At 39.1% G+C, this 13,298-nt stretch overlaps 1 protein-coding gene across 1 annotated transcript in view; it reads left to right on the top strand.

Moving 5' to 3' along the window:
• The window catches only part of LOC134680460 (kinesin-like protein KIF21A), a 112,937-nt gene extending 99,918 nt beyond the window's left edge, over positions 1 to 13,019 (top strand). Inside the window, exons 21-29 of the mRNA XM_063539590.1 lie at positions 544 to 648; positions 6,221 to 6,353; positions 7,406 to 7,520; positions 7,887 to 8,073; positions 9,602 to 9,739; positions 10,295 to 10,440; positions 10,904 to 11,052; positions 11,703 to 11,926; positions 12,977 to 13,019. Coding sequence (XP_063395660.1) covers positions 544 to 648; positions 6,221 to 6,353; positions 7,406 to 7,520; positions 7,887 to 8,073; positions 9,602 to 9,739; positions 10,295 to 10,440; positions 10,904 to 11,052; positions 11,703 to 11,926; positions 12,977 to 13,019 — 1,240 coding nt within the window. The remainder of the gene's footprint in view (positions 1 to 543; positions 649 to 6,220; positions 6,354 to 7,405; positions 7,521 to 7,886; positions 8,074 to 9,601; positions 9,740 to 10,294; positions 10,441 to 10,903; positions 11,053 to 11,702; positions 11,927 to 12,976) is intronic.
• The last annotated feature ends 279 nt before the right edge of the window (positions 13,020 to 13,298 follow it).

Raw genomic sequence — 13,298 nt, 5'->3', positions numbered from 1 at the left:
TACCTCACTCGCTCTTGCACGATGCCAATACACACTGTCCCGACTATTCATGACGTACACGTATTGTTGCTATATGTAAGCTGTTTGTAGCGACATTATATCAGGGCTAAAAAAGAACTTGTCAGGCTATACATATGTATCGAAAGTATTATAAAATCCCATCATAACTTAAAAAAACTGATACTACTGATAGATATATAATAATAGAGTATAAAATATTTCACGCAGCGATACAATTGCAAATGACCCGTGTCCGAAACGTACCAGTGTAAGGTAAACTGTATCTTTATTCATTGGACTTAAAGCTTAAATTTCAACGTCAGCACTATTGTCAATTAAAGCATTGTTTGACCACGTAATCTGTCTTTTAATTGTATTGTCTTCATTCCTAACACACACAGGCATAAAGTTATTCTAAAATGTTTGTTAGTGTGTACGTGATACACAGAGTAATAAAATAGGACCAGAATTTCAAAAGTATACGTTACACTTCCACACAATGTGCTCTGTCTACACACACTGTGACGTCACGCACGTTTCCAGAGGGCTGCAGCCAATCGCGTCGCCGCTCACGTCGCGGCGGGCCCCGCCCCCCGAGAGCCCTCGGCCAATCAGGAGGCAGCACAGCTTGGCAAAGCCGGCATCATTGTACGTATCGTATTTTTTATTGTAACTCTCGTAGCACAGTTTTGTTATGAAACTGCAGTGGCTGTTATATTTCGCTGTGTATTTCTTATTTGGTATTTTAATTCTTTCATATCATAGACACTAAATGAACTGTAATGTCAGTTGTACACACTCGTCGAGAGACACAGAGACAAGCCGAGAACGAGTGTGTACATGCTCCTCCTTTCTCGCCTCGCTCTTTCTTGACTCGTCTCTCGCTTCTCCGATTGGATCGGAGCGCTGCCGAGAGTCTCGGCGAGAGGCTCTCGGCGAGTGTGTACAGCCGACATTACAGTTAATTTATTACAAAACGTATAGTGCACTACAACGCCATCTAATTCAGTTTTGCAGTTGCATAATTTTAATACGTTTTAGTATTCTTTTGTCTACATATTTGAACAATGGATGGATATAGAAATCGACCTTACGCGATGGTAAATTATAATTATATTTATATTTTTATTTTAGAACTGCAGTTCTATAGAAAAATTATGCTACGAAATGAAACTGTTCATTAAATAAATCTGATCCACTTTGCCAACTGTTACGCCAAGCATTTCAGTACCATTGTCAACACCTGACCATTCCTAAACCGTATTGCAAAGGAATAAAGTCTATAATTGGTTATAGTGTTTTGCTGTTACAATTAGCAATTGGCAAAGTGCGAATAGGGCTTGAAATATAGCAGGAAACACGCTTGGTAACTTTTGCATGCTTCTTAAAAATAATAACAAAAGAATAGGTAAGACGCGTGTAAGGTTTAGAGACTAACATGAAATTGCATGTAATTTTCAATACATCGCGGTTTCTGGTCAAACTTTTGAATGTTTACCTTAGTAGTCGGCAATGTAACGTGAAGATAGTCTAAACCTCGCATTAAACTTAACAATATAGCTACCGAATAATAAACATTTTCAATGCTTTTTGTCAAAAACGTCAATTTCTGAAACAAATATTGGAACAATACTATGATGTATTTGAACAAATTAAATTGTTTTCAGAAAGTATTTTCATTTGTTTTTATCAAGTATCACTACTAAGTATATGAATTATAAACTGAAATAAATGTCATATACTAAGAAAAAGTGACCAAGGCCTCCAGTGCCCGAGGCTGGAATCGAACCATACTTTTCTACCTTAGGGATGGCCAGGGGGCGCCACAAGCCTTCAGTAAGAAGTGCATATACTTGGAAAATTTGACCTATGCCGCTGTGACCCGGTAGCCGAGTGGTTCAGGCACCTGCCGCGATAGCAGAGGACGCTGGTTCGATTCCAGCCTGGGACACTGGAGGCCTTGGTCAGTTTTTCTTAGTATATGACATTTATTTCAGTTTATAAATATTGGAACGATAGTTCACAAATATGACTAGTGCGAAAGTTACCAAGTTTTTATTATGTGTACTTGTCATGTAGTATGCATGTTAGTCTGTCTCGGAAACCTGTGTGCATGGTACACTGCTTGGGTATATGTGCGATATAATGTAGTATGGGTGTAGATTTCTACTTGCGCCTCGGATGTTTTTATGTCAAGACTTTTTAATACATTAACATTTCTTTTATCACACACATTGTAGAATAATACATGTCTTACTTATGAGCATGAATGTATCAAAAATATAGCTTAGTAAAAATACGAATAATACATAAGTATGGCCTATGAAAAGGCAGTACCTATAATCAAGTCAAATCAAATAAATTGCTTTGTACAACTTTCAATAAATTGGCCCACTTATGAGGTTATGTTTAAATTGTTGCAATAAGTAATGACATGAAGACATAACTGGCGAATAGTATATATATTCACTTAAGAATGACACTTTTTTGAGCTGTTCATAGTCAAAAAACGTGCTAGGAGTCAAAGTACAATATATTTTTACTCTTAAAATAAAACGGTGCTGAGATGTACAGTCGACAGATATATTGGAGCTGCCAAGGTGCTCAAAAATATCTGAACACTCACTGTAACGCTATAGAGGCGTGATCAGATATTTGTGAGCACCTTGACCGCTCCGATGTATCTGATGGCGACTGTCTTGTAACAACAACGAAAACTACCAGATCAGCATTTAAAAACATAAAGGAATGTATTTTTGTTTTCTGGTATAAGTATGTACTTGCATATAAATATGTATAGTCAGTCATTTAACCAGTCAAATAATTCCATAGATACAAAATGTTGTAACTTGTACTTCATTGGCGGAATTACCAATACCTATACGTGTTTTTTTTTCCTGTGTACTTTTAAGATCCAGAATAAACTTTAGAAGATTTTCTATTTTCCAGTTGATTCATCACACTGATCAAAACATTTGTTTTGGAGAGTAATAACATATTGGTCTGTTTTCGTATGTCAAATACCTCAGCACATTCGCTTGAATCGCTCGTATCGGTTACAATACAAAATATCACGATCGTGCGCTTAATAATTTCAGAAACAGTCTAATTTTCTATGTGTTTTTGTATATTTATAAAATGATTTTATGTTTATAAATATACTCCATTTTAACCACAATACTTTGAATGAGATATGTACTATTATTTTCTAACAACTAGCAATAAACGATTAGGATTATGAACGCACGATCGTGTATTACCGTGGTGGTCGGGTAAACTGGGTGAAGTTGGCACGGGGCTCAAGCGTGTGCTTGCTTGCAGCCTGCTGACCGACCTGAACATAGTGGAGGACTGAGGACCGGCACAGAGGACGCACGTAGCAAAATGTACATATGTGTTAACCGCGCTGCATGACGTTGCTTCCACACACTTATTTCTATTTGGTGTAAAATAATTCGCTTACAGATGTAGTGAACAATCTTTTGACGTCGTATTTTTCCTAAAAGTTCGTATTTGTCATTCTACTTCAGTCAACCTCAGTACTGAGACGCCTGAGACTGATTGAAATAGCATAACACGTTTGTGCGTTTCCGTGAAAATACGATGGAAATGGATTATTCACTACACTTGTAATCTCACAACTAGTCCGTGATTCGAGTTCATTTGCCTAATACGTAGTCTTCGTATTATAAATTTATAATAGATGGTGGGATTACATATTAGAATAATAAAAAATAGGAGCGATAGATATTTTGACTAAAGTATAATTTCAAGGTACAAAGTAAAATTAATATTTTTATGGGGAGAGGGGTTTGCATAATATGCAATAAATTGTAACCGTTTTTACTAGTCTAAGAAGACATAATAAAGGTAATTTAGGTTTTTAAAAACAATTACTAATGTAACGTAAGGAACCGTAAGAAGTGCCATTATAAATAAAGAAATCTTATCTCCGTCCTTTTTACCCGTATGTGAGGGTGATATATCTTTCGCGTCTTCCTAAAGTCTTACCCTTTTATTCATAAACGTGCTACAAACCTCAATTAGCTAATAGTTTGTCTTTATCAGTCATATTGACTTATGTATTTGTAAGAAAGGGATAAAACAATTTAACGAGATCAGGCCCATAAAGTTTTATGAATAAGGGGGCTATACGTTAATTAGACAATACTTATTATTAATTCATTTTTTATCAAAATACGATGCTAACCAGTGTAGTGTGTAGGCAACGTACATTGCAGATATGTTACTATTAGTCTTACTAATCAACCCAAAGGAGAATTGTACAGCTTGAAGCGTAAATATTGCATTTTCTTTGTTGTAATATAGTTTAGTAGCCAATCGCCATCTACGCCTGCTAGAATTAAGAATATTAAAAGCTTTAACTTTTCATTAATTTTCGCTGTAAAATTTTGTACAGGTAACAATTGACTAGCGTAAATGATATTAATATAATATTTCAATTTTAAATTTACAAATTTTGTTCAGAAACCTTTTAATTTATGGCTATTTACTAAAAGTTCTAATAGATTTAATTTGAGACCGATGATGACAAGATTGTACAAAAAGTCACTCGAATTATTATTTAAAATAAGAATTAGATATACTAAGCTAACAATATTAATAAAAATTCTTGAGAAACCTTTTAATCTTAGCTTAATTCTTTTAGTCGAAATCTTAGCTTCATTCATTTAGTATCAACACAATTGCTATTTTTTTTCGAAATACCTAGTTATTTTTGTTCCAATACTCACTGTTCATCGTAGCGTGTAGATGTAGAATTGTCGTCATCTCTTCTTTCACTTGTCAGATAAAGTCAATGGCGTAGATCGTACATTGGAAATTTAAGCCGGCTACACACTGCGACTATTTATCGTACAGATTTAACTTCGCACTCCTTTTATTCTTTATTCAGGCAAATACAAAGTATAAGTTTACAGCTCCAGGTTTTGCATAGTCTTGTGTTTAAGGTAAATCTTTGCTCAATCAGGGCGATCATACCTACTACAAAAAAAACTGCGCAAAAGGACTGCACAGTTAAATCGTTGTGGTGTATAGCTGACTTTAAAGAAGTATGTAACGTCACAATGTAACCCTAGCTTTAACGAGGCAGCTATGTGTACTATAACTGTAGTAGGTATGTATATATAGACATTAATAAACAGTTGAAGTAAGCTTGTTTTTGTTTGCATCTTGCATGGCGCACCCTTGCATGCTTGATTTTGTACCTTAATATTATACACTGAGAGGCGATATTTGGATACTGAGAATATGTGTACATTTTAAATAGTTCACAGTTTGTGTTTAAATAGCACTATATTTGTATTGTAATTGCAAAATACAGTCTTGATATTGTTTTCATGCACGTAGCGTAGCGAATATATTTCTTACATAGGTGTGTATTAATTAGGTTTAGTCACTTTATTATTTTGCACTTTTTGTTAAAATATATAAGACGTTTCTAATTCTATGACTATTGAGTATATCAAAAGTATAAGCCTCTACATAACATTTTAGTAGTTTTCCTTAAATAATGAAATGCCTATATTACAATCACGTAAAATTAGTCCGGGGGTAAGTCATTTATGTGTTTTTTTTATAATCATACCATGTGTGTTGCTTTTGTTACCAACATAGCTACATAACATGTCATACCCTTAATGTCATGGCAACGTTTGGTGTTCATTCCCATGTTTTCATTAATTTGTCAGATTTACAGCTTAGATCCACAACAATCAATTCAGTATAAATTCAATCATATTTGGCATATATTAATTTCAAATTCATTGATTAGGTATAATAATGACTAATGATATTTAGTATTACGTACTTCATCAGAGCAGGGCTTATATACATACATCACATACATTAGATAGCATATTTGGTTAATACGTAAATTATTTACATATTTCGCCAAAACTGTAATTATTCAAGTTTTTATCCTTTAATAAAATTCTGTATAGGTACATATAACTATAAATTTTGGTCCCTTGTCAAAAATATCATACTCTAATAAAGGCTTAGTAATAAAAATACTGCATTCTTAAGAATAAAGGGATTTACAGACCAAAAAAATTTTATTGAATACTATACTTAGAAATAAATGAGACCATAAACCGGTGAGCAGATCATACCATTGTTTCTGTAGATCCCTTTAAAACTTGTGTTCATGTTTACATGCCCCATTTTGCTTGCTTCCCTAACGCTTCGACTAACACAGAGAGGCGAGCGGTGACACGCCGCCCGCGTCGCCCGGCGCTGCGAGACGGGCACGAGACGACGACGTTTTTCTGCGGCTGGCTCCGGCGTCAAATGAAGCACCCATGGGAACAGTCAAGGAAATCGCACCTAAGGTGAGCATCGAAAACCACTCGTATTTATTTCTGAACTCACTCGGTGGTGGTGAGATATAAGCTGCTCGGGTCGCTTGGTGCTGCGAGACGGGCACGAGACGACGACGTTTTTCTGCGGCTGGCTCCGGCGTCAAATGAAGCACCCATGGGAACAGTCAAGGAAATCGCACCTAAGGTGAGCATCGAAAACCACTCGTATTTATTTCTGAACTCACTTGGTGATGGTGAGATATAAGCTGCTTGTGTCGCTTGCTGCTTAAGCCAGGCACGAGACGACGACGTTTTTCTGTGGCTGGCTTCGGCGTCAAATGAAGCACCCATGGGAACAATCAAGGAAATCGCACCTAAGGTGAGCATCGAAAACCACTCGTATTTATTTCTGAACTCACTTGGTGGTGGTGAGATATAAGCTGCTCGGGTCGCTTGGTGCTGTGAGACGGGCACGAGACGACGACGTTTTCCTGCGACTGGCTCCGGCGTCAAATGAAGCACCCATAGGTACAGTCAAGGAAATCGCACCAAAGGTGAGCATCGAAAACCATTCGTATTTATTTCTGAACTCACTTGGTGGTGGTGAGATATAAGCTGCTCGGGTCGCTTGCTGCTGTGAGCTAGGAACAAGACGACGACGTTTTTCTGCGGCTTGCCTGCGTCAAATGAAGCACCCATGGGAACAGTGAAGGAAATCGCACCTAAGGTAAGTATCGAAAACCACTCGTATTTATTTCTGAACTCACTTGGTGGTGGTGAGATATAAGCTGCTCGGGTCGCTTGCTGCTGAGAGCCGGGCACGAGACGACTGAAGATCCGATGGGGAGAGTCAAGGACCATCGAAAACCACTGGTATTTATTTCTGAACTCAGTAGAAGAGTTATAGGTAATGGTGAGATATAAGTATCATCAAATTGAATCAATTAAACTTTTATAATTTCTCTAACCTTCTGTCTTGTATTTCTTTCGTCTAAAATAAAATTCACAACCATATTAAATACTCTACTTATCACAATCTGTTAACTTAGTGAGCAATTGATTAATATATGATTTTTCTACAGCGAGTCAGTGGCGGTACTGGTGCGTGGTTACAATGCACTCACATAGCGGAAGGCCACGCGGGCGCCGCGCTCTCATTGGCCGTAGCACCAGATATCCTCTATAGTGGAGGCGTCGGTAAGTATTCTCGACATTATCATATATGTTTTTAATCAAACTTATTAGGAATCAAATAATAAGAAAACACTGCCATAAATAATTAATTATAAATCGATCTTCTTGACGTTTTATGTGGGAACAATGTTTTTCGAACGCTTGGTAGAAACAAATTGTTACCAATAGTAGAAGAGGTATAAAATCTAATGTCAGATCGCATCAACCACAATATTGACGGATTGATGAACGTCAGTCAGCAAAGAACTGGGAAAACCCCTATACAATAAAATTTAGCAAAGGTTTTAGCGGTGATTTCTATCACTGTTGCCGTAACCGACTCTCAGAAATAATTGTGGTCTGAGTTTGACATTAATGCAACGTTGCCAGATCGCACAATTCGCGGCTGGGACCTCCGCTGCGGCGTGGAGTCGTGGCGCGGCTGGTGCGGCGGCGGCGTCAGCGCGCTCGCGGCCGGCGCGGAGAGCGGCGGCGACTCGCGGCTCGTGCTCGGCGCGGCCGGCGCCGCTGTCAGGCTGTTCGACACCAGGACACGGACGCCGGTTCACACGCTGTGGTGACTTATATCGTCGGCTTAAGTCGCAAACCTCGGAACTGCTCAGGGGGAGTTATGAGGTTTACGACTTTAAGTATTGTTGTCCAAGGTAGCAATGACTAATTTCCTTGAAATGGAGTTACGAAGTTTGCGACTTAAGCCGACGATATGACATGTAGCCCCTGAGTCAATGTACAGCGAAGCAGCTGGGTACCAAGTGGTCTAATCAGGGATCAACAATTGAAGTGTTGGAATTATAGTACATTATTGTCGAGGCTCGGAAGTAGCTACTTGCAGGCTGAGGATTCGTTTTAAACGGACGACCGTTTAATTGAATCCGAAGCCAGCAAGTAGCCTTCCAGCCGAGTCATATATAGTGCTTTTCTCAAAAATGGTGCAAGAAATATAAATATCATAGAAATATTTTACAAAAGCAACGTTCTTACATATATATTTTGACAGAAAAAAGCCCTTGCCGCCTTTTTATTTTTTTTAATAAAAAAATTGAAGTGTATTTTTCTGCCAAAAATACGCCAACCTATTTGAGACATTTAAATAGTCGCGGTACTAATCATCTGTTTGGCTGTTTAGTGGGCCTGTGCCTTCATTTGATATGGTCATTTCAACTTTTAAAAAGTTTGGAACTCGACAAATAATGGAATTTGTATGCAACATTGCAGTCCCAAAATCGAGACTGCAATGTTTTTAACTTTTTAATTTTTGACTGACCATAAACTACGCGCTTCGCGACCTATTTTTTAGACGGCAAAGTCGACTTTGCCGTCCATTTTTGAGAATAGTACATTATTGTCGAGGCTCGGAAGTAACTACTTGCAGGCTGAGGATTCGTTTTAAACGGACGACCTTGGGAGTCCGTTTAATTGAATCCGAAGCCAGCAAGTAGCCTTCCAGCCGAGTCATATATAGTGCTTTTCTCAAAAATGGTGCAAGAAACATAAATATCATAGAAATATTTTACAAAAGCAACGTTCTTACGTATATATTTTCACAGAAAAAAGCCCTTGCCGCCTTTTTATTTTTTTAATAAAAAAATAGAAGTGTATTTTTCTGCCGAAAATACGCCAACCTATTTGAGACAGCTAAATAGTCGCGGTACTAATCATCTGTTTGGCTGTTTAATGGGCCTGTGCCTTCATTTGATATGGCCATTTCAACTTTTAAAAAGTTTGGAACTCGACAAATAATGGAATTTGTATGCAACATTGCAGTCCCAAAATCGAGACTGCAATGTTTTTAACTTTTTAATTTTTGACTGACCATAAACTACGCGCTTCGCGACCTATTTTTTAGACGGCAAAGTCGACTTTGCCGTCCATTTTTGAGAAAAAGTAAGTTGCTCTCTGTGTGTGGCTGAAGATGCTGTGATGTATGTAGTACGAGTTTACTGATGACATATAAGATTAGAATTTTGGGCAAATTTTCCCGGTAAAGTTTTCTTTTCGATTATTCAGTTTAAACGCAACAAATTTATTTATATAACTTTGTGAATTTTATAAATTGACTCGATTTTAAAAGCTGCTTTTTGCAGGTCATCAGGAGCAGTAGGCGCAGTGCCGGCAGCTAGAGGAGTAGCGGGCGAGGTGGCCATCACCGCTCTCGCTCTAGCATCACCTCGGCGTCTTTATACCGCCGCTGGTGATAAGCTTCGATTGTGGGATCTGCGCATGTGAGTTTAAATACCTATTAACAACTTTTCATCACAAAAACAGATTATTCTATAGTTATTTCTTTTACAAGGGGGACAAAGTTGTTGTTTAACTGCTCGTGCTAATATTGATACCCGAGCAAGCGAAAGATTCCAAAATTGAACCACGAGCGTAGCGAGCAGTTCGAAAAATGGAATCTTGACCGTTGCGAGGGTTTCAAAGCACGAGGGTTAAGCAAAATTTTCCCCCGAGTGAAACACAAACTTTTTCACCAGACCAACCCGTAGCAAATATTAAATGTAAGATATCAAACAAAATCAAATCCAAATGAATGTTATTAAATATTTATCATCCTAAATCATAATTTAAAAGTCAATTCTATCAGCAAACATAAGAAAACAACTCAATATTTGCATTTGATTGCTTTGGTTCACATGTGAATAAAATGCAACTTTGCTATCAGATTTTGAAGTGCAAAGTAAGCCTTTCTGCTGGTGTGGTGAGAAAAAAATAACGGCATCGAAAACAACTGCGACCTTTAGGTATTTTAACCGTTTCGTGTGTTATCTTTGAAGGATGGAGTGCGTCTGCAAACTGTGGAGCGGTCACGCGGCGGCCGTCATGTGCCTGGCGCTGGGCCGAGCGCCCGCCGGGGACCTGGTGGCCACCGGCTCTAAGGACCACTATGTGCGGACTTTGGACATGTGTCCGCAAGATACAGGTTTGTTGGTGTATAGTGTAACAACACATAGAAAGACCTATTCTACCAATTTTTATTGTTTGCAATAATCGATATTAAACTTTCGTGAGACATATTTTAAAATGTTTAGACGACAACGGTTTCACTCACTTGAATTTTTAGTCGCTATTGGCGACATGTTTCGGACCTGTCGGGGGTCCTTCCTCAGGCTCGAGTGCTCGCGGCGACTGCAACTCGTGCCCTGGAGTTCAATACAAACAATTTTTATTGTCTTTAGAAAAACGGTTGGAGTTTCAACAAAACTGACTAGTTATCAATTTATTCGCGTAGCCAATTTTGTGATGCGCTACAACAATAAGGCATTTCATCAATAGAATGATGTCAATGGTCAATTCGAGAAACGTTTTTTTGTTTACACTCTCTCAAGATATTACATTTTTATAACGTCAGCAGTTGGACAGACTATATTAACATTTTTTTAAAGGAGGCTGGGAGGCATGCAACCGACGTCTACTAGAGCCGCCACACTACGACGGCGTGCAAGCCCTGGCGCTCTCGGGTTCCGCCCTGTTCAGCGCCTCAAGAGACTCCAGCCTCAAGCGGTGGAGTCTCACTGACAACACGCTCACACACGTAAGTAACCTGTTAACAGCTTAATTAAACGACTGTAGGTGACTTTTTTCATTTTGACAGAGAGAGCGCGAAGCCTGAGAGAGTCTCCATTTCAGCTGGTGCAAAAATTCTTTTCTTCTTCTTATGTCCCACTGCTCTCCTCTACAGGTCGCATTTTTCAATCGATTTTCGTGAAATTTTGCGTGCACAAATGCCGTGCTCCTGATTTGCTTACTAAAATCGGGCATACCCGTGCCCGGCGCGGCAGTGAAAGGATTATTGACTATATTGTCGTTTCAGTTTTCGTTTTTTTCTTCAAAATGGAATATTTGTACTCGCGATCGCGAGACCTACACTTAACAGAGCCACTATTATATTATTTGAAGAAAGTATATCTATCTGTCAGTAGAGAAGTCGCAGGGACAAACTATACAAAATGCACAGGATAGATCCGACTGGTCTACTCTGGAGGTAACAATATGTACCTAAACAGTGACCAAATATTTACTAAAAACTGATTATTAGAAAATTAAATAAATTGTAGCGTAGATTGTTTTATGTTTGACATTGTAATATGCAAGAAATAAAAGGGTTATTTATTTTTTATTTCATTTTATTTATCTAAGTCTTAGATTCTAAGATCTGATATGATCTTGTCCCTTCGTCCCCAGACCGTGATGAACGCCCACAAGGGCTGGGTGACGGGCGTGGCCGTGGTGGGGTCGGAGGCGGCGGCGGCCGACGGCGGCGCGCTGGTGGCGTCGTGCGGGCGCGACGCGGCGCTGCGGCTGTGGAGCGCCGCGCTGCGCCCCGCCGCGCCGCCCGCCTCTCTACAAGATGCGCCACACGCTTTGAAGGCTGGCCACCATGGGGACACGCTGTATACGGCCGGGAAGTGAGTATTTTTCATCTAATTGTCCGCCAGATGGCGCCGTGCCATATAAGACGAAATCTACATTGCGCTAACGATAATGCCAATGGACAGAGGCTATTGAGTAGAACTCTGTTGTACGTATTGAATCTTGGGAACGTGCCACACGCGACATCGGTCATATAAATGTGGCTTTCCATCAGAAAAGGGTGAGGACCCTTCAACTGCAATAAGGACTTTTCTATTAAAATTTCTGTTGGAAAAAAAGACCTTATTGACCCAGAAAAGTCCTTTTCTGTGATGGAATGCGACAAATGTGTACAGGCGACACGTTGGTACTTCTAATATTAGGAAATGAGATCGGGATAACTATTTATCTCGTCACACGCGTTAACCCATCTTAGGAAGTCATTAAAAGTAGGCACAAAACACTACTATTAAATATAATTGTTACATTCTCGACTCATATCTTTTATTCATCTGAGAGTGTTCGGATAGTTGTTATCATATAGGTATGAGTACCATTAATAAAGGTGACATTCGAACGGTGACTGCAACGACATTACTACTACAGCCCTAACGAGGATGGTATCAATCTATTTGATATAACTTTATAACTTTCGTTAAAATTTTCCAGAAAATTATCAACTTGTTGAAAAAATTTTCGCACATTGCACATTTATAAATGCGGCAACGAAAGAAATTGACACCGTCCGTGTCAACGTACGTACCTTATGTAATCGCATTCCGAATGTTAGTTTAACGGCTCGGCCTAGTGGCCGTAATGTACTCATTACACGACTGGCGACGGCGGCAGCGACAACCATAGGTGGGAACGAAACGTCCGACCGCTGTGACTCGCTCCTATGGTTATCGCTGCCGCCGTCGCAAGTCGCGCAATGTCGTGGCCGAACCGTACAGCTTGGCAAAAAAGAGTAGAAATTATAAAGTGGCAACACTGTTCTGTCGTCCTGTTTTCTTATATAAATTGGTTTCAAAGGGACGACACTACAGTGTTGCCACTTTTTAATTTAAATTCTTTGTTGCCAAGCTGTAAGTGTGAGTGTGTTGCAGCGGCGGCGACGTGCGCGTGTGGCGTGTGCTGCAGGACTCCTGAGACCCGCCACAAGGTTGGACAGAGTACTGACAGACCCTATCATAGCTGCCATCACGCTACCGCACCGCGTACCTTACACAGATAGGCACAGGCCATGTTGCACAAACTCGAGACAATCTTTAAGAATAAGCTTTAATTATTTTGTATAGTAAAGGTACTTCAGTTGTTACCTAACTTTTAATGTAAATTTATTTTCTGTGTATTTTTAACTGTATGGTGCACAAAAAAGAATATTAAATATTATTTAGTTGGTAATAGACGAACTGCATCCCAGAATCG

The sequence above is a fragment of the Cydia fagiglandana genome, chromosome 3 (genome assembly GCF_963556715.1).
Source record: "Cydia fagiglandana chromosome 3, ilCydFagi1.1, whole genome shotgun sequence".
In the NCBI taxonomy this organism is placed as follows: domain Eukaryota; kingdom Metazoa; phylum Arthropoda; class Insecta; order Lepidoptera; family Tortricidae; genus Cydia; species Cydia fagiglandana.
This window is presented reverse-complemented; position numbering and strand designations above follow the sequence as displayed.